The sequence below is a fragment of the Rhineura floridana genome, chromosome 3 (genome assembly GCF_030035675.1).
Source record: "Rhineura floridana isolate rRhiFlo1 chromosome 3, rRhiFlo1.hap2, whole genome shotgun sequence".
NCBI classification, from domain to species: domain Eukaryota; kingdom Metazoa; phylum Chordata; class Lepidosauria; order Squamata; family Rhineuridae; genus Rhineura; species Rhineura floridana.
The window spans coordinates 69,151,791-69,172,359 of record NC_084482.1 but is presented as its reverse complement, the minus strand read 5'-3'; the positions used below and the strand labels follow the sequence as shown (position 1 = coordinate 69,172,359).

Sequence of the window (20,569 nt, the reverse complement as noted above, 5' to 3'; positions counted from 1 at the left end):
ATTTTTTCCACATAAAGATCTGGCACTTCACAAAAAGCCTGATTTTTTTCAATTTTCATAAGGAGATCAGAAAACAGGTTTACAACATTAAAACGGGTATTGAACTAAACTGAACTAAACTAAAAACAGGTTAGAAAAAGTGACTGATACTGAGAGGGAAAAATTGCCTCTGGGATCACATCACAGAGTGGGATTTCCATTTTCTTTTCCTATTTGCTTTATTAAAAAGAAATGGGTAACTTCTCATCTAGATTTCTTTCCCACTCTACGCTAAGGCTTGAGGGTGCTACTTTATATTACCAATGTACACATCCTGCTGCTCAACAAGCCCTTTGTTTAAACCTTGGGCGGATCACTCCATAAGAGCTTCTGACTTTGCATTTGTCACTTGCTCAGTGAAGTTACTTCCATCTGCCTTGTCACAAGACGGTCCTCCTGCATTATATAATATCATCACATCACATAATGGTTGGATTCTGCATACTTGCAAATTCTGGTGTTATGCCAAGTGCAGGTAGGCTCTTGCTCTGCCTTACCACACATAGATGCCTGCATCATGCAAAAGTAATCTCACTCAGCCTCAGTAACAACCAGTAACCTAATTCACTGGTATATTTTAAGGAAAAACACAAAAACCGAAAAGGCTCCATGAACTTTTAAGTCCTATACAAATGATTAGTACTATCAGTAGTGTTTCTATTACTGTTTGAGGGCCAAATAAATTGACTGAATCCTGCAAAGATGGAGGCAGTGTGGGTGAGCAGTTCCTGAATCCAGATAATTAGTCAACTGCCTGTTTTGGATGGGGTCGTACTCTCCCTGAAAGAGCAGGTTCATAGTCTGAGGATGCTCCTGGATCTGTCTTTTTTGTTAGAGGCCCAGGTGACATCAGTGGCTAGAAGAGCCTTCGGCTAGTAAGACAGCTATGGATGTTTCTGGATCAGGAGAGCCCGAAGACTGTTGTCCAAGTGCTGGTAACCCCAGATTAGATTACTGCAATCTGCTCTATGTGCAGCTGCCCTTGAGGCTCATGTGGAAGCAGCAGTTAGTGTAAAATGCAGCATCTTGCTTGCTTGCAGAGACTGAATAGTGCAATCATATTACACCGCTGATGAAAAAATTGCCCTGGCAATTAGCTACCAGGCTAAGTTCAAGGTATTGGTGTACAAAGACCTATAGAGCTTGGAACCAGGATACCTAACAATTGTCTCATCCCCTATATACCCAGCTGACCACAGCATTCTGCAGGAAAGGCTAGCCTATGGATACCATCCTATCAGGTGTTCTGTTCCACACAATGTCAGAATTCAACTTTTAGTATGACAGCACTTAGCCTTTGGAACTCCCTCCCATTATACATCAGACAGGCGCTTTCTCTATTGCCTTTTTGGCACCTGCTAAAGATGGTCCTCTTTCAATAAAACTTCTAAATGGAAATTCTGATTCCAGTTGGTACCTGTATTGGATATGAGCTCATTTTTTGCATGTGCTGATGTTGTTTTGAACTGTTTTTATATGTGCAATTGTTGTAATTGTTTCATATATGATACTATTTTATGTATGTTTTTATTATATTATAAATCACTTTGGGGTGCCTCACAGGAACTATTCATAAATGAAAATATTACTGCTACTACTACTACTACATCAACAACAATACCGCACAAATGATTAGTAGCACCATAATCTCCTTCCGGATTCTTGGCCAACAAAATCTGCACAAAGAGCAAGTCAGTGGGATGGACAACCTTTCCAAATATCTGCAAATTGCCATGCAGTGTCAAGAAATAAGGTTCATATTTTAAAAAGCAGTGTTAATTTTTAATGTTTTCCATAACTGATCTATAACCTTGCCTTATCTCCAGACACCAAATATAATATGGTCACTGGGCTTAGCTAACTAAATAAAGATACATCATAAAGATATGCAGTTCTTAATGCCAGTTGGTCTTATTTTTTTTAAAAAAAAAATTAAAGCATCGCAAAAGGGAGTGTCCAAAGGCTTGCAACATTTTTTTTCTCATTTCAGAGAAGGCATGTAGCATAGTCTATTAACTAACCAATTTTTCATCTGTGTTACCTAAAAATGTGCAATTGATCTTTGACCACCAGAAACTGCACTGCATTTTCTGCATTGCCCTTTCAGTAACACAATCCTGTACTATATCCTCCTTTTTATCCAGCAGAAATTGACCTTTCCTATCAACAATCAGCTTCTCCTGACTATGAAACTAGTCCAGTTCACACACCAAGATAAACCATAAGTAATGGTTTACTATGAACTCACCAATCTGGGCCACTTTGCTCCTTCTTACTAGCAGATAGGAAAGAGAGAGAAAAACACAATCCCTGTTAAACACAACACTTAGTCGGGGATAATAATCTGTTTCTCTCATGCACTGAAGGGGAAGAGCAAAGTGACCCAGATAGCACATTCATGGTAAACCACTTAGTGCGTTACAAACCAGCTATGTCTCAGTAGGATGCAATAAATGCTAAGACCATAATCCAGACCGACATACTCACAATGACCTGTTCAAAGTTCATAATAAAATATGGTTTATAGTTACATGAATGAGCCTATGCAAATCTTGTGTTTGCAGACCATTCCTCTGCCTTTCTCCACCCTGGCTGAAAGGAGGAGATCAGCAGCTTTTGCTTCCACTTTCTGTTCACCTCAGTTTAGTGTTATGTCTGAACCCAGACAAACTGTGGTTGTTAGTATTCAGTATGGTTTGTTGAAAAAAGCCAGCTTCATAAAGAAAGGTTTGAAGTTGGCTTGTTTCAACCAAGTATAGTTAAGACATACCACAGTGAGTGTGCAGGCCCACACCTCATTCATACAGCAGGAAACACAGTTTACTGTTGTGTCTGAAGAAGGCCTTCTGTTAAACACACACCTGAATTTACCTCAGAGTTTTTCCTCCCAGCATGGTGTCTATTTTATTTTGTCTTTATTTTTGCCACTGCTGCCACAATTGGTGGAGACTTTGGGAGCCAGAAAAAATTGCAGGAAGTGGCACCCCTGCTTTTATACCATCAAAAGTAGCATTAGTTTGACAAGACATGAATGCTGTCTTAACTCATATTCCCCAGCAAATATGTTATGCCTGACGTTAATATTTTGATTTATCACAGCACAGAAAAAAGAGCAACTTGCAAAAAAGTGTAACTTTTATGTATTCATGGCACTGAGCTGTGAAGACAAGTTAACGATGAAGCACCAACCTGGTTGATGGAATTAGCAGCACATGATGACAGGCCTGTTCCAAGGGAGGCAAGCAGGAAACAAGTTAGGTCAAATGGTACAGGTGCCATTGCAAATCCAGCTGAGGCAGTACTTACAACCAGGGCTGTAATACAAACAAACACTTTAGTACCAACACGTTAACATAATACAACATTTACAGTTTTGCAGCTGTAACCACTACATATCAATTACACTGTTATAAAGACAACTTCATCACAGACACAGCTCTCAGTTTTTCCATCTCTGTGCTACCCTCAGGGCCGGCTCCAGGCATGCCAGGGCCCTTTGGCATCAGCTTGCAATGGGCCCCGGCGTGTGCACATGTGTGTGTGTGTGCGCCCCCCCACCTACCTGTCTCCATTCCCCTTCCCCCCACGCCCCCCCACCCCCCACCTACTTGTCTCTGCTTCCCCTTGAGCTACAGGGGCCCCTCCGCTCCCCTTCTGCGATCCACAGCAACAGCTTCAGATCGCAGGGCAGGAGCTTCTGCCTGCCCACCATTTCCCTCGCCCCATCTACCTGTCTCCTGTCTTTTAGCATTGCCATTAACCAAGATGGCGGACACGGATTCCCTAAGCTGCTGAAGCCTCCGCCGCCATCTTGGTTGATGGCACGTATGCGCACGCATCTCTGCCATCAACCAAGATGGAAGCAGGGGCTTCAGCACCTTAGGGAAACCCCAGCCACCATCTTCATTAAGGGTAATGCTAAAAGGCAGGAGACAGGTAGGTGGGGCAAGGGAAATGGAGGGCAGGCGGAAGCTTCTGCCCTACAATCCACGGCTGTTGCCACAGATCATGGAAGGGGAGCGGAGGGGCCCCTGTAGCTCCAGGGGCCCTCGGGCCAATGCCCCACCTGGCCGCCCTTTAGAACTGGCCCTGGCTACCCTCACTCTTTTTGGTAACAGTACCAAGTGCCCACCCCTGTTGTCTTCTGCTTAAACAAGAGGATGAATAGAAAATAGAAGAAGCTGCTCCTGCTCTCAAAAATGGGAGAATGTGTTTCTGTGTGGATGCACAGTAATATGTTCCCTGTGTGTGACCTTTAGCAACTTGCCTAGGGCGAGTAACAATCTCCACCAGGCAAATCCCTATAACCACAAGGCTAAAGCCATGTGTGCAGCCCCTATCATTCTACCCACACTGTGTGCACAACTCTCCCTTTCACCCTTCTAGTTTTATGATAGTTGAAAAGCAGAATGAGAACTTGAAGGCTAAAATTAAATACAGGAAAGGTAGAGATGGGGAGGTAAGTTAATGGGGGTGCCGGAAAAAAAAATAAACTACATGTTTTGCTGCCTTTCTATTTGAGTTGGGTTAGAAATGCAGGACTTCTATTACCAAAGGTAAATGCCTTCTTTTAAATTCTGACAAGAAGTTTTAATTAAGCTTATCGGAGCAAATACTTAAAACCCATTTATTACAGCAAAACACCAGCTCATTTATAGAAGGACAGGAGGAGGAGCAGTCTGTATGACATTATCATTACAATGACCCCCAAAGAAATTCTAACATATTGTAGCCAGTGTTCTAATTAAAGTCTCCATAGATTTCTCCAGATTAATTTCAGGCAGTCATTTCATTGCAACTTATCAGGATCTCATTAAAAGCAGCTGTAGTACATTCTCATTTATCCAACTAGAACAGATATTCCTGTAAGCTAGCCCAGTATCCCATACTCATAAAACAAAGTTCTCGCTGTCAAATTCATGGTCATGGCCTTGGCTAAAGGAAGCTTTAAATGCATATCTCAAATTCAGACTTAGGGCTCGTCCAAATGACTGTTTAATCAGCGATATGATCACTTTGTGTCTTCATTAATTTTCCACGGTCCATACGACGTTGTCCGTTTTCGCAGATGTTATAGCGTTTAAATCTGCATCTGCAGTATCGCAAAAAATGCAATTTCCTTTTTTTAAACCGGGAATCACCCGCTTCAGCATAGCGCTAGGATGCAATACCCCGGACTTTAGCGATGTAGGTGGTTCATGGGCGGTCCTTGGCCATTTCCCCACACCCCTTCCATCATTCCCATCCAATCACTTTTGCACATGTGCGCAAATGTCCGGGGGGAAGAAGCCCGGGAAAAGTGAACCAATCAGGAGAGGAGCTGGGAAAAAGTGAGAAGTACAGGTCCTCCCCGCTGCATGTGTGGGCACAAAAAAAAAGTGTTTGTTTATCGGCAAAGAGCAAACAAACAGGCTAGTGGGGACTGTCAGATGACAAAGCGCATATGGAAAACATGGATTATAAGGTCAGTTTGGACAAGCCCTTAGAGACCTTCATCTATGCCTTTCTAACTTTTTGAGCCAGCTACTATAAAGCATGGGTGGGTAGATCGCTGGGTGATTTGAAGTAGATCTGCAAGGATTTCAAACATTATGACAACAAAATGACTCTTACTACCCAGCCCTAAATTATATTGCTCAAATGAAAGTTGGGGTGGAGGCAGAAGTTTACTTTTGTGTGGAAGGACTGTGACCTCAGTTCAATTCTGGTATTCAAAACAAATTCCTATTTTTCTGTCACTTCTTCATGCACTAGTTTCTGATTCATTTCTGGACCCAATGAAACATGCTGAACAAAGCCAAAGTAACTTGGGACCTCGGTATCGAATGGAATGCCTCCTTCCATATGTACCTATCCATACCGTAAGGCCATCTAGAGAGGGCCTTCTCTGTATGCCTCTTCCAACTGAAGCTTGGAGGGTGGCCTTGAGAGAAGAGCTTTTCAGTGGTGGCTCCTCAGTTATGGAATGGTCTCACTAAGGAAACCAACCTTTCATGCAAGGTTTAAGACTTTTCTGGTTTCCCAAGCTGTTTAAGAACTGGTTTTAAGGCACCATGGTATGGTTGGTGGTTTTAGAGCATGTGTTTTCTGGCTGCTTCAGTTCTGTCTTACATATGGTATTTTATTTACTGGTTTTGTATTTTGGTTTTTATGCTGGTTGTCTCTTAAGCTCATTGTGGTTTTTTGTCTTTAACCTAATTTTTTTTTATGAGGATGTGATGAACAGGTGCCTGGCCATGGTAATGAGGCCTTAATCAGTACAATACCAAGATACTGTAGATGTGTGGCTTATGACCAAGATGACTAGTATACAGCCAATTCTAGATGGGATCGCACTCCCCTTGAAGGAAAAGGTTTATTTATTTATTATTTGATTTATATCCCTCCCTTCCTCCCAGCAGCAGCCCAGGGCAGCAAACAAAAGCACTAATATTTAATTTATTTATTTATTTATTTAATTACGCTTTTAAACCACCCTATAGCAACGAGCTCTCAGGGCGGTGTACAGCAAGATAAAACCACATTTAAAAATGAACAAGTGTGGGATACAACATACAATATAAAACATATTTAAAAACAATATAGAATACAAATAGAATAAAAATACAATTACAGTTAAATTTAAAATTAAATTAAATTTAAGCTTAAAATGCCTGGGCGAAGAGGTAGGTTTTTACCTGGCGCCAAAAAGATAACAAAGAAGGCGCCAGGCGTATCTCATCTCATCATTAATACACTTTAAAACACCATAAAAACAGACTTTAAAATACATTAAAACAAAACATCCCTAAAAACATTTTTAAAAAGCTTTCAAGACATCTTTTTAAAAAAAGATTAAAAACATATTGATTTTTTTAAAAAAGGGTTAAAAACAAGCAATTCCAGCACAGAGGCAGACTGAGATAAGGTCTCAAAAGGCTTGTTGAAAGAGGAAGGTCTTCAGTAGGTGCCAAAAAGATAACACAGATGGCGCCTGTCTAACATTTAAAGGGAGGGAATTCCACAGGGTAGGTGCTGCCACTCTAAAGGTCCATTTCCTATGTTGTGCAGAATGGACCTCCTGATAAGATGGTAACTGCAGGAGGCCCTCACCTGCAGAGCGGAGTGATCGACTGGGTATATAAGGGATAAGACAGTCTTTCAGGTATCCTGGTCCCGAGCTGTATAGGGGTTTGTACACCAAAACTAGAACCTTGAACTTGGCCCGGTAGCAAATGGGCAGCCAGTGCAATTCTTTCAGCAGCGGGGTGACATGTTGGCAATACCCTGCCCCAGTGAGCAGTCTCGCTGCTGCATTTTGCACCAGCTGCAGCTTCTGGATCAACCTCAAGGGTAGCCCCACATAGAGCGCATTACAGTAATCCAGCCTGGAGGTTACTAGTGCATGGACAACAGCGGTCATGCTATCCCGGTCCAGAAATGGCCGCAGCTGTCTTACCAGCCAAAGCTGGTAAAAGGCACTCCTAGCCACTGAGGTCACCTGGGCCTCTAGCTACAAAGATGGATCACGGCGCACCCCCAGACTACGGACCTGGAGGAGTACAACCCCATCCACAGCAGGCAACTGACCAATTATCTGAAGTCGGGAGCCACCAACCCATAGTTCCTCCGTCTTGCTAGGATTCAGTCTCAGTTTATTTAAAAGGTTCTTGAAGGTTCTCCTAGATCCATTTTTGTTTCTCAGTGGCAGAGCATCTGCTTTAAATGCAGATGATTCCAGATCCCTGGCATCTCCAGCAGGGCTGTGGAGTCGGTACGCCAAACCTTCGACTCCGACTCCTCTATTTTTCTACTGTCCAACCCGACTCCACCCAAAATTGCTTCCAACTCCACAGCCCTGGAAAGGGGGCTGTAAATGTTTTTTTTAATTGGAAGCTCTCATAGGAGCATTTTTATCACTGCCTGAATATGCGCTGATCTTGGCATCACAGCATTTGTCTTCATCTGGGTCCTGTGTCATACACTGACACACAAAATGTTTTCCAACTTGAGTTATGGTGAAATGCTCAACTACAGCTGACTTCATGGGAAGCTTCTTTGACATTTTGAATTTATATTTTTAAAAATTTGTCAATCAAAATTTATTTTGAAGCAGGAGTTTGAGTCGGTACATTTCTACCGACTCCGACTCCAACTCCACCTAAAATTGCTTCCGACTCAGACTCCACGACTCAGACTCCACAGCCCTGATCTCCAGGTAGGACTGGGAATGTCCCTTGCCTGAAATCCTGGAGAGCTGCTGCCAGTCAGTGTAGGCAATAATGAGCAAGCTGAACCAGTGGTCTGGCTTGGTACAATACTCCATGGTATAATGGAGGCAAGAAAGTGCCCCTGATTTAGCGGTCTTATGGGACCTCAGCTGACAAGGATGGATCCAAGCGCACACACGGAAGCTCTGATTACTGATGTGCTTATCTTTATTTTTCTTACTGCTCATTGCAGTTTAACCTTAATTATTTAAACAAATACAGTTTCAGTACCTTAAGTTGTGGTTGTTTCAGGTCAAGTGATCTTCTAAATAAGCAGTGCTTAACCTGAAATCAGAACGTTGCATCCAGTGGTCACACAACCAATCCTTCTCTTACCTATTCAACCCTGCAAAGTCTCTACACAGGGTTGGGAGGGCCCTCCTGAACAGAATGTGCTTTGTTAGAATGGGAACTGAAGGGAAGTAATCATCCAAAATTGAGCAGAGAACCTTGGCATAACCCAGAATAGATATAAAGGAGAACCCATATTTTTAGGTGCTGTGGTGGTTGAAATTTAAAACTAAAAATATTTGGTACATGCAGTAGATGATAATTGTATATGGTAGTAATGTGCCCCAATGGGTACAACAAATGAACATTCAGAAGAAGTAATCGTCTTGAACTGTGTGTTCACTTTTCAGGAAACTGCATTATTTATGCCAAGTACTGTAATATCTGAATAGAGAAAAAGCTTGTAAATAGAGGGTAATTTTATGTTCTGTGCTTGAATTTTGCTTCATTGCTAAAATGTTTCATTTCTTCAGTTGAGTCACTAGAGCAGAAATTAGTTCTTAAATAATTAAGCCTCCTAGATGTTTTAATAAAGAACTCATCTTTCCCAGTCTTCATCTGTGTTGGAATTGTTTTTAGATGTTTTAATTGATTTATCTCGTGTGCTTGCCACCCTGGGCTCCTTCAGGAGGAATATAAATTTAATAAAGAATAATAATTATCTTTGTTCCCCAATATTGTATGCAAACTATTTGGTTTCCTAGTCAATTCTAATTTTATAGTTACTGTTCTCTTACAAAAATACAATATAGTACTCCTAGACTATGCAGTGCACGTTCCACCAAAGGTATTTCATAGATTTTACAAGTTCTTGATAAGTACTGTAGTTTTATATTGAATTATTTTTCTTGAAAGAAAGAGAGAGCCAAATAAAGAGCTTGGACTTCAGCCTCTCTTCCTCCATATGTTCAATGATATAACACAATGTTACAATCTGCTTTATTTTTATGGCTGCTGCTTAGTTTCTGCAAGAATTGTTACCAATACATTTGTTTCCAATTACTGTTAAACACAAGAATGCTTTAAGAATTTAGCCTCCTTTTAATGTACATGCTGTAACCTATAATGAAATATATATAACTACTCAAAACAAGTCTAGGCTTACTAAATAAACAAATTGGTGAGTCTCCTATCACTAACATTGCTCTTATATTTAGTGTTTCAGTTAACAAAGTGTTGAGAATGTAAGGAGAAAAACATTCATGCAAGTGTTTTAGGAGAACCCTAGCATTCCTTGGAGAAATATTGAAACTTGCAGTAATATGATCAAATTCCTCCCCCACAAATTAAACAGAAAATGCACCTTCTCCTTCAACTTAGTTGCAGCACAGAAGTTCTGAAAAGTAGAAATTTCATTTTAAAAGCCCAAACAAAAATGATTGGAATTATCATTTTATTTTGAGGTTTTAAATAAATGTTCTAAAAGTTTGGGCTTTTTATTTTTTTGCAGCTATTAGATGATCATAAGCTACCTTGAGATTGGCATGTTGTATGTGAATTTTTTTTTGGGGGGGTATGAAAAAGATAATAGAATTTTTTAAAGTTTTTTTTTCACATTTAACTTTAGCTGTCAATGTGCAGTCTGCAGACTTTTCCTGTTCTCTTAAAGTTTGGAGTCAATGGGAAAAGATGTAGCAACTGCCAGATCCAGATGTAGCTGCTTTCTGCAAGGATTGGCTGTGCAACTGAATTCCCCACAAGGAACTCAGTCATGCAATGAATCCAGCCATACCTCTCTCTGACCCACACCTGAAGTCACATATGATGTCAGGAGTGGGGCAGGCGGGTGTGGTTTGGGGAAAACTGTGTCACTGGCCAAATTGGGATCCATGCCAGGCCAAAGTTTGCCCACAAGCAGGAAGTTCCCCACCTCTGCTTTAAAACCTGGGCCTGGAAACATATAGGCAGCCAGTGCAATTATGCCAAGACTGTGTTATATGATCAGACTGTCTAGTGCCCATCAGCAATCAAGCTGTGGCATTCTGCACCAGCTGCAGTTTCTGCGCCATCTTCAAAGGCAGTTCCACATATAGTGCATAGCAGTAATCTAGCCTACTGCAAGGTATTTTGCCTATTAGCGAATTTCTCTGCTTTTTAATCCAGGAGGTAAGAAAAGGGATCCTGTGCAAGTTTGCTGAGACTGGATTGATTATTTGCATGCTTATTGAGTTCAGTGGAATTTACTCTCCTGCGATCATGCTGGGGATAAGTGAAACTGACCACAGGTGATGGGGAGGGGAGGAGGAAGGGCAGGGACAGGGGAGGAGGAGGGAGAAGGCAGGAAGGAGAGGGGAGGAGAAGGGCAGGTTTGATCATTTGCATGTTTATTGAGTTTAGTGGGATTTACTCCTGTGCAATCATGTTTAAGATAGGTAAAACTGACCATGGGCGGGAGGAGAAGAAGGTAGGGAGGACTGGAGTGGGCAGGAGAGGAGGAAGAAGGAAGAGGGGAAGGGAGGAAGAAGGGAGAGGAGAAGGGAAGGAGGGGAAATAATAAGTTATTAAGTTCAATGGGCTTTATTCCCATGCAATCATGGTTAGGATAGGTATAACTGATCAAAGGGGAGGAATGGGTGGGGGCTGAGGAGAGGAAAGGAGGAGGGGAGGGGAGAGAGGAAAGGAGAAGGGGAGGGGAGCAGCAGGAGAGGGAGGGGGAAGGAGGGAATTGGAAGGGAAGGGGGAGGGGTGAAGGAAGGGGGGAGGAAAGGGCAAAAGGGAACATAAGAACATAAGAAGAGCCTGCTGGATCAGGCCAGTGGCCCATCTAGTCCAGCATCCTGTTCTCACAGTGGCCAACCAGGGAAGGGATGGAAGGGAGGAGGAGGGGAGGAGGAGGGGAGGGCAGGTTTGATCATTTGCATTCTTATTGAGTTTTACTCCCATGCAATCATGCTTAAGATAGCTAAAACAGACCATGGGGGAGGGGGATTGGAAGGGGAGGTGGGAGGCGATAGGAGGAGGAGGGCAGGTTTGATCATTTCCATGCTTTTTGAGTTCAGTGGGATTTACTCCTCTGCAATCATGCTTAGGACAGGTGAAAGTGATCTGGGGAAGGGGCAGGGAGGGGAGGAAGAGAGCAGAAATGGGAGGGGGAGGGGTGGGAGGGGGGGAGGGGTGGGAGGGGGGGAGGGGAGGAGATTGGGTGGGTGGGCACCAGGCAGAAGGGAAGCCCCTTTCCTTTCCAAAAGGAAAATTTTGTGAACAGTAGCATTCTTTTTCAAGGTTTCCCCCACTTTTTTATTCTACAGCAGGCACATGTAGCTTCCCACCCAAATTTAAACCAAAGCTGTCCCTCGCCACATCCACACCAGACCTTTATTTCACTTTACACAGTCATGGCTTCTTCAAAAGAATCCTGGGAAGTGTTGTTAGTGAAGGTTGCTGAGAGCTGCTAGGAGATGCTCCATTCCCCTCACAGAGCTACAATCAGAGCGACTGACTCTTGAACCACTCTGGCCACTGGAGCTCTGTCAGGGAAATAGGAGTCTCCTCTCAGCACCCTTCACAAACTACACTTCCCAGGATTCCATGACTGTCTAAAGGGAAATAAAGTCTGGTGTGGATGTGACCCGATTGGCCAAGCCAAGCAGCTGTGAGTCTGGCTTTTAGAACACTGACAGTTGGTTCTTAATGAGCATGCCCAACGTTATCATTGAGTTCAATGCTAAATTTCTTAAATTAATTAAAAATCAGCCAGGCATTTTTTTAACTTTTAAACTGCAGAAGATGAAAGTCAGCGTATGGGGCAAGGTCAGTAATAGGATTGCAGGTACTCTGTGAACATAGCTGATTTTTAATTAATTTCAACCAATTATGAGAACTCTGACAGAAAAAAAGTCCAACGGGATTTTCCCCCTCTCTTTTTACACTTTGAACTCTCGATTCTCTCTGACTCTTTTGTGTATCGCCATGAAAATGTAGAGGGTTGTTAAGCAAGTGTTTCTTAGTTCAGGACTGTAAGTTTTGTAAGGTTTTGTTTTGAAATGAGCTTATGGGAAGCAACAATATGGCATTGGGGAATTTCACTTGAACACTGCAGAATGCGAAAAATCCATGCTGGCTATAGTATACAGCCACTCTTGTGGCTGTATCAAAAGAGATAATGATAACTGGGGAGAGTACGCCTTAATCATTTATAAATGTCTCCAGAACAAAAGGAGAACTTTCTAATCCAGGGCTATTTTTACAGCACAATTCTATTCTTGACTGATACTGGCAGGACATAAGTGCCCTTGTGCCAGGAGAGCTGAAAGATGCACTAGCATCAGAAATCCACATTGCCATAGCATCCCCTTCTCACGCAAGAAGGCACAGGGCATGGGGCTCTCTCTCTCCTTATCTCTGGTGTGCTATGTTCTTTCAAATACACACTTTCATTAAGGGAACTCTGAGGAAAGGGCACTTAGCACTGCAAGTCTGTTGTTTGTGCAAAGATATATTAAACTTGTTTTCTGAAATCTTCTCTAAACCTTTGCATACAATCTGCCTGACAATACCAGGTACAAACACCCAAAAGAAATCTGAACTCCACTCCATCAATTACCCATCAAGGAAGAAATCCTCACATCAAAGCATGACTGCTGTACATGTCGCCTATGTTCCACAGACTCTCAGTTGCAGCCACCTTGCAAAGTCTGGCTGCAAGAAGCACCATGAACAATCACCGCAGTTGGATTCCCACAGAAACTCCCCACATGGCATAGGTAAGTACTGTATGGATTATTTCAGTATCTCCCCTAACAGCTGTCACTTCAGATTAAGGGCTCCATGATGCACACTCAATGACTTGCCTATTCACTCAAACTGAGCATCTAGGCAGTGGGACCATTGTTATAGCCATCCCATCCCTTGGGCAGGGACAAGGATGATCCCAACTCCCAGTGCAATGGAGACCACAGAATAAGTGTACCCCTCAAGTAGCAACACCAGCAACCTATATAAATGCAACTGTATGTAAGCAGGATTGCAAACCTTCTTGTTTGGGCACAGGTTTGGGGAACCTTGGGCCCACCAGATGTTGCTGAACTACATATCCCATCAGACCCAGCAAGCACAACCAATGGCCAGGGATGATGGGAGTTGTAGTTCAGCAACATCTGGAGGGCCACAGGTTCTCCACACCTGTTCCAGCAGGTCTCCTTTTGAAAGTTGCTTGGATGATAGTTTTGCAAGAGGTGTAGCAACAGGAATAAAGTGATGGGGAAAGCTGCATCTGTTCCTCTCCATCTGCCATACATCTTTCAAAGGCACTGGAGCTCTGTCTTTCATTCTATATTACTGACAATCATGAAATCACTGACATTACTACACCTATTTCTTTCAGATTGGTTTAAAAATTAAACCATCTATCCGTTTAGATGAAAAGAAAAGATGAATATCATAACAAAGCCAGGATCTGAAAAGCGATCTTTTTCCAAGAGGATTTGTGTTTTTGTTTAAAATGAGGGACAGTTCAAAAGCAGTTTGTGATATAGTATGGTGGGGTGCTGTTCAAAGTGGGGGGAATCTCACTAGGTATGTGTAAAACACTTGAGTGCACTTTTAGATCATTCACACTTTCCACATTTGAAGAAAAAACCTGGGAGCATCAATAATAATTTTCTTACACTACATTTGTTTATATGAAATGGCTGATGTTGGCAACAAGTCAAGGGCTACTATAATCCCAAATATGCATACCTGGGAGTAACGCCACTGAACTTAACAGCCCTGACTTCTTACCAACATGTAGAGGAGTGGGCGGCACCAACAAGAACACAAAGAGATGCATAAGATACCAAAAACAAATGGAATCAAAGAAGAAAATCCATGTACTGAAACATGCTCCTAGGAAAAAATATCAGTAATACCTGTAAGCTTGATTTTGGATAAACGAGCCAAAATTCCTGGCAAATCATCCAGCTGTAGTTTCATCTCTTTCCACTGTTTTTCTTCCTTAGCTGCAGGTTCTATTACAGTTCCTGCACCTTCAGTGACTGCTGTGGACTTAAGTGCTCCAGATTTATTGATCACTGGCATCTCAGTCAAGGGTGGCAGAAGAGGTGAAACAGATCCCACTTCATGGATAACCATTTTTTCCTGACCTGAATGCTGTCCTTCAAGGAATGGAGGTGCAGTTGATTCTGGCTTCAGCTTTGCTCTCTGGCAGAGTGCTTTGTTATGCTGTGCAACATACTGAAAAACAAAATAATACTTTGAATAACAAATTCTATGGATCTATGAGGCTATGTAAGGAGATTCAGATTCTCAGATGTTTTAGGTACTGCAGTTTCTACCCCCTTGCTTGTTTAAATTATTCTGAATACACACAGGATGATGAAAACATTTCTTGAACTATTACAGAAAAGTGTGGCTTTAATCCGAGGTATAAGCTGTTTACACTGGGATTGCCACATAGCACCCATGGGTATCATAGCACCTGTGAATGCCTTCATTGGCACCCCCAGGCAAGAGACCCAGACTCTGAATTTTCATTTTAAAAAGTATGCCTCTAGCCCTCCTAGAAAGAAAGTTATGAGGCAAAATGTACAGCTACCCTTCTAAATGATTTCTGTGAAATAAGCCAGCCCAGCTGCTCCTGCCTGTCACTGTTTTTAGGAATGAGCGGAGTCAGAGCTGTGATTGATAAGGGACTTGTTTGGACACTTGGCAGTAGAAATCCCTGAGCTCCTAAAGACCTTCTGTTTTCCCCTTTAGTGCACTTTTCCAGCTTCCGTCTTATTTTCTAGTACTCCTTGACATTTCCTTCTTTGCCCTTTATTTTTCCTAGCAACCAAGATGCATCTTTCCTGTGGTGGGTTCATCTGAGATCAGATACTCCCTGGAGATTACCTCTAAAAATATGATGACACAATAAGAGCAGGTGGACATTAAAGAATACTCTTCCCAAATGGCAAAAGAAAAAAGGTGAAAACCTGTGAAGAGGCTTAAGTATGTCTCTTGTGCAGGAGCTGATGTTCAGGCACTCATAAAAATTCACTGTATAGTTAACTTACAGTAAAATGGTATATATGTCTACTGAGAAAGAAGTCTCTGTGTTTAATGGGGCTTACTCCAAGGTAAGTGGGTAGGGAGAGTACTCTCTCCAATTTTCTGTTATGCTATGCCCCCATGGCAGCTATATTGTTTTATGGCATGTTCCCATGGCAGCCATTTTATGTTATGCCATGCCCCCTGGTAGCCATTTTGTGACTTGCACCATGAGCACTCTCTCACAATTCAAAATGTGCCCCCAGTCCAAAAAGGGTGGCGAGCCCTAGTTTACACTGCCTCTGTTAGGAAGTTTTGCTGTTGTTGATATCCAACTAAGACATCGTCAGAGTAAACCCACTAAAATCAATGGATTTAAGTGAACTGATTTCGGTGGGTCTACTCTGCATATAACTAACACTGGATATCACCCACTCTGCAAAAAATTCTACAGACAATTTTCTGCCCCTTATCACTGCTCTAATCACAAAACGTATTTGATTATTTTCCTTTCATGATGTCTCATGGAATATTCTTCATTTTCCATATGTAAGTACTAAATACCATTATGCGAGAATACTATACAACAAGTGCATAGTCTTAATCTACACTACCATTTGTAGTGCTGCACAGTATACACTGGCTTACCATTCGCTTGAGGAAGTTTAGCTGCTGAAATGTAACTCCCCTTTCTTTGATGACTCTAAAGAAACATGAAAACTTCCATGGCACTTGATGCATGGCTTTTGTCTTGAAGGTGCTGGAAAAAGAGTCCTGCAAAGTGAGAGGGGAAGTCTAAATTTACTTATAATAAGAATTAGAACCAAAATGTACAGATTCTCAGTCTCATCAGCAAAAAAAATGCACAACAGAACAAAGCATAACACAACATAATATTTGCAAAATCTGAGGGGAAGTCATTCAGTGTTCTCTTTCAAACAACCCATCAACCTAATCTTTTCCACTCCTGCTACTGCCATTGGCTATAAAACATAACTAGACAAGCATCAACAAGATGGAGTATTTACTGACAAGTAGGCATTGCTTATTGAAGGGGCAGCAGAGTTGAACATTCACACCAGGAGAACATTTTGGAGTTTTGCGCCAGTTGCAATGTGTGTGTTTATTACTGATCTTAAAAACTACAGCTATGATATAAGGCAACCATAAAGCTTCATTTTTAATTGTCACAGTAAAAAAGTCTCATGACAATAAAAGCAAACATTGAAGCAATGTTTATGAGCCTGGTGTACGTGCTTCAGTTGCTCAAGTCGATATACCACAATTGTATTGAATGCTCACTAAAAGTAGCTTCTGTGTCTGGAACAAGCAATTTCATTTATTTATTTAACATTCTTTTTTTGTTTTGTATCCTTGTACAAGTTACTCAGATAAAATATGTCTGTTAACACGCATTAGTTTTTTTGATAGAGAAATGCACATTCTCTTAAAAGAACACAAATAATTAGTTGAAAAGCAAGTAACACATCTGTGGTGAACAGGGAAAAATACTTCTAGCCACATAAACATTTTAGAAGGATAGCAGTGAGAAAATAATGTTTCTACACAGTTAAACATATTTTCTTCCTTCATCATTTTAAAAGGTTTTTATCTGCTGAAAGGTTTTTATCTTCCAGTTTCAGCCTGTTTTTCTAAAACTTTCTTTTAAGAGATTGCTTTGTATAGGCATTGGTGAATTCAAGGTTGGATTACTGCAATACACTCTATGTGGGCCTTTCTTTGTGTTTGATCTAGAAGCTGCAGTTAGTGCAGAAGGCTGCAGCACCTGTCAGCATACTATACCTCTGCTCAGAGATCTGCACTGGTTGCCACCAGGCAAAGTTGAAGGTGTTCCTGTTAGCATATAAAGCACTTAACTGCTTGGGACCAGTTTATGTGCAGAATCACCTTTCCCCATATATGCCTATTTCCATCTGTGGAACTGGCATTGTTGCAGGTGACACGTAATACTCATTCCACAGTTGTCAGGAATCAATCTATTAGTGTGGTAGCACGTACACTTTGGAACTCCCTGCCCAGTGACAGCAGGCAGGCACTTTCATTGTACTCTTTCCGGAGCCTACTTAAAACATATTTGTTCAGGCAAGTCTCTCCAGACATGTAGAAGTTACATGTGTTTGAATCACTTTTAGCTTGGCTTTTAGCTGTCTTTTACTGATAATTTTAGTATTTTATTTTATGGTTATTGTAAACTGCTTTGAAGTTGTATTATAATCAAGCGGCAATGTTGTAAGCCATCCTGAGCAGTAAAAATATATTGGAAGAGCAGGGAATACATGTTCTAACAAATATGTATGTAAGAATTGGCATATTTCAGTTAAAGATTATTTGCAAAGTTTGAGGCCAGGTGATTTAAAAAGGTAGCAGAAGAGCAAAGAAAAAACAGTCAGAGAGGAGTGTAGCATACTAGCCCATTGGCATCTTCTTAACATTTTAAACCAATACATCGATGAATTCACACAGAATTGATGTCTCCCTCATTGCAACATTAAATACACCCCTGAAAAGAGACACACTAGTAGTCTCCCACCTCAGCTCCTCCAACTTTCTTCTCTGCCTTTCATTGCCATATCTCAGCCCTCTCATCTCTATCCAGAACTCTGCCAACAAAATCAGTCCATGCAAATCCCCTCCTTAAGAATCTGTACTAGGAAAACAGGAAACTGTCTTATACCAGGACAAACTATTTGTCCATCAAGTCCGCTATTGTCTAATATGGCTGATGGAAGGTCTCCAAATTCTCAGACAAGGGTCTTCCACATCAGCTGCTACCTGATGTTTTTTACCAGCTATGCCAGGGACTGAAGTTAGGACACTGTGGAATGCAAAGGAAGTTCTCTACCACTGAGCTATGATCCATTCCCAATTTCTTCTGTCTACTCCAGATCCCACACAAATCTTGCCTTCAAGTCCTCCATGACCTTACCCTCTTTATCTTGCATATTCATATCCCAACAGATCTCTGCCACAGACCGTTATTCCTGCAGCTCCATTACCTTAAGCCATGCAAAGGCTCTCTGCTCCCTCAAAAAGATCCACCACCCTTTGTCCCTTGCTACCACTTCTATCCTGAACTGCCTTCCAGAACTTCTAAGTGATGGTGCCGCTCACCATTCCTCCAAAGCTCTCAAAAGTCATTCTTGTCCTGGAATTTCTGGACACAGACCTTTAATCCTCCCATCTCCCTAAGCCTTAAAACATATAACTGAAATGAATCTTCTTTTCCTCTTTATCCTTGCCACGGTCTTCCTTCCCTCCATCTATTATGACCTATGTGTCAAATTTTAGATTAGAAGCTCCTCAAGGCAGGGATTCGCCTTTTTGTTCAACCAAGACAGTACAGGAAAAGAATGAAAAGGCAGTGGGAAACCATCCCCATGATAACAAAAATTCCAACAAGTTAAACTTTCAGCAAACACAGCAGAAAGGGAATTATTTTCTGTCTTATAATTATGTATTTTTATTTGCTATTATTTATCGACGTATGTAGCATTTTACACAGAAGAGGTACGACGGGTCCCTATTCCAAGAGGCTTATAATTTAAAACTGACACACTGAAACAGAAGCCATAGCCAACACCCTCTAGCTGAGTGGTCAGTTGTCAAGAACATGTCTTGCACACAAAAGGTTCCATATAGCAAACCCCTTGCATAAGTGGTGGTGGGGAGATATTATTTTAGCATGGTAGACAAGGTTTAGACTGGCTGCTCTTGAAGATCGGCACTGTTACCGTCACTCAGGGGGCCTCTGTTCGGTGGCAGACCACCTGCTTTGCGTGTCAAATCCCCGGCATCTCGAGGTAAGTCTGGAAAAGACCCTTGTCTGAAATCCGGGAGAGCCACTGACAGCGCATACAATATTTGGCTTTCCAAAAAGGAAAGAAGAAAGGCGACCGGGTCGACCCTCCAAATTCTTCTGGCACCTAGAAGCATCTCACGCACATCTCCAGAAGAACCAAGCCCAGTTTTTTCCTTTGGTACCTGCGTGAGCCCGAGGCAGGGCACGAAGTAGGAAGGACAGAGACCAGGACCATATGCCCGCCCTGCCCTTCGTTTCTCTTAGCACGGCTTCCTGGGCGCTGCCATCTTGCCCGGCTTGATTCCCCTCCCCCCTTCCTGATTTCGCTTCACTTCCGCGAAGCAAGGCGGGACTTCCGGGGAAGAATTTTCATGCGGCGACTGGAGAGGTGCAGCTGAGGCGCTCTGAACTTTACTTGTGCGAGGAGGGAATGAGTGGAGGTTTCTTTAGATCTGATAAGTGCTTTGCTGGAAGTGCAGTAGCTGCGGCGTCGCAGAGCTGATGCCCTTCCTGTGGTTTTGGTGTGCTTCAGTGTCGGGGTAGCAGGTTTCTTTTGAGCAGGGTGAGGGGAATGTGCGCCTGTTGAACTTCTGCCTCTCCGGTTCAAGGCATCATGGAAGAAAAGGTGACCACCTGGCTGTGTGTTGCGTTGATAGTCTTGTCCAGGACTTGTATAATAAGCTAGCATGGAACTCAAGCAGCTCGCATAAATGATTCCCCATCCTACAAAGTAATTTAGTCAAGAGGCAGGGTGTTTATTGCTGGCTGACGCTACTTCTGCATGGAAGTTTTGCAGTAGCCACAGGTTGTCAGCATTAAAATGCCAATCCCACCCCACACCTTCTACAGAAAATCTGATGTGTTAAATGAACTGAGTCAATTCTATTTCACAGAAGCTGATTAGCTAGTATGAGCCAATCTCAGGCTGGGAGGCTGGGTATTGGCTAGGACAGCCAGCTGGATCGTGTGAAGAGACAGCCATGCAAGTCAAAAGAAGGAAAAACCCAGGTTTCAGATGACAAAAAAACAAATCTTTTGTACATATAAATTTACTGGTATTTTGTACATATAAATTCATGTAATCCATGTAAGTGTAAATCATTATCATTGTCATCTTTGTTTAAAAGCCACCTGATTAAGACAAAAATCAATATACAGAGAAGAACTTTTATTTTATCTGTCCAGTTTCATTGAATGTTCC

The 20,569-nt window shown here is 42.1% G+C and overlaps 1 protein-coding gene across 2 annotated transcripts in view; it reads right to left on the bottom strand.

The window, feature by feature from the left end:
- Positions 1-20,015, bottom strand: part of LOC133380025 (protoheme IX farnesyltransferase, mitochondrial) — a 163,087-nt gene extending 143,072 nt beyond the window's left edge. The window contains exons 1-4 of one of the 2 annotated variants that reach the window (XM_061616472.1): positions 19,551-20,015; positions 16,197-16,322; positions 14,429-14,753; positions 3,229-3,353 (exon numbers count right to left, since the gene is read on the bottom strand). In XM_061616472.1, the coding sequence (XP_061472456.1) occupies positions 3,229-3,353; positions 14,429-14,753; positions 16,197-16,289 (543 nt within the window). In that variant the 5' untranslated portion in view covers positions 16,290-16,322; positions 19,551-20,015. Of the gene's footprint in view, positions 1-3,228; positions 3,354-14,428; positions 14,754-16,196; positions 16,323-19,300; positions 19,528-19,550 lie in introns of those variants that run through there. The other variant, XM_061616473.1, reaches the window with a different exon arrangement.
- Between the last annotated feature and the right edge of the window lie 554 nt (positions 20,016-20,569).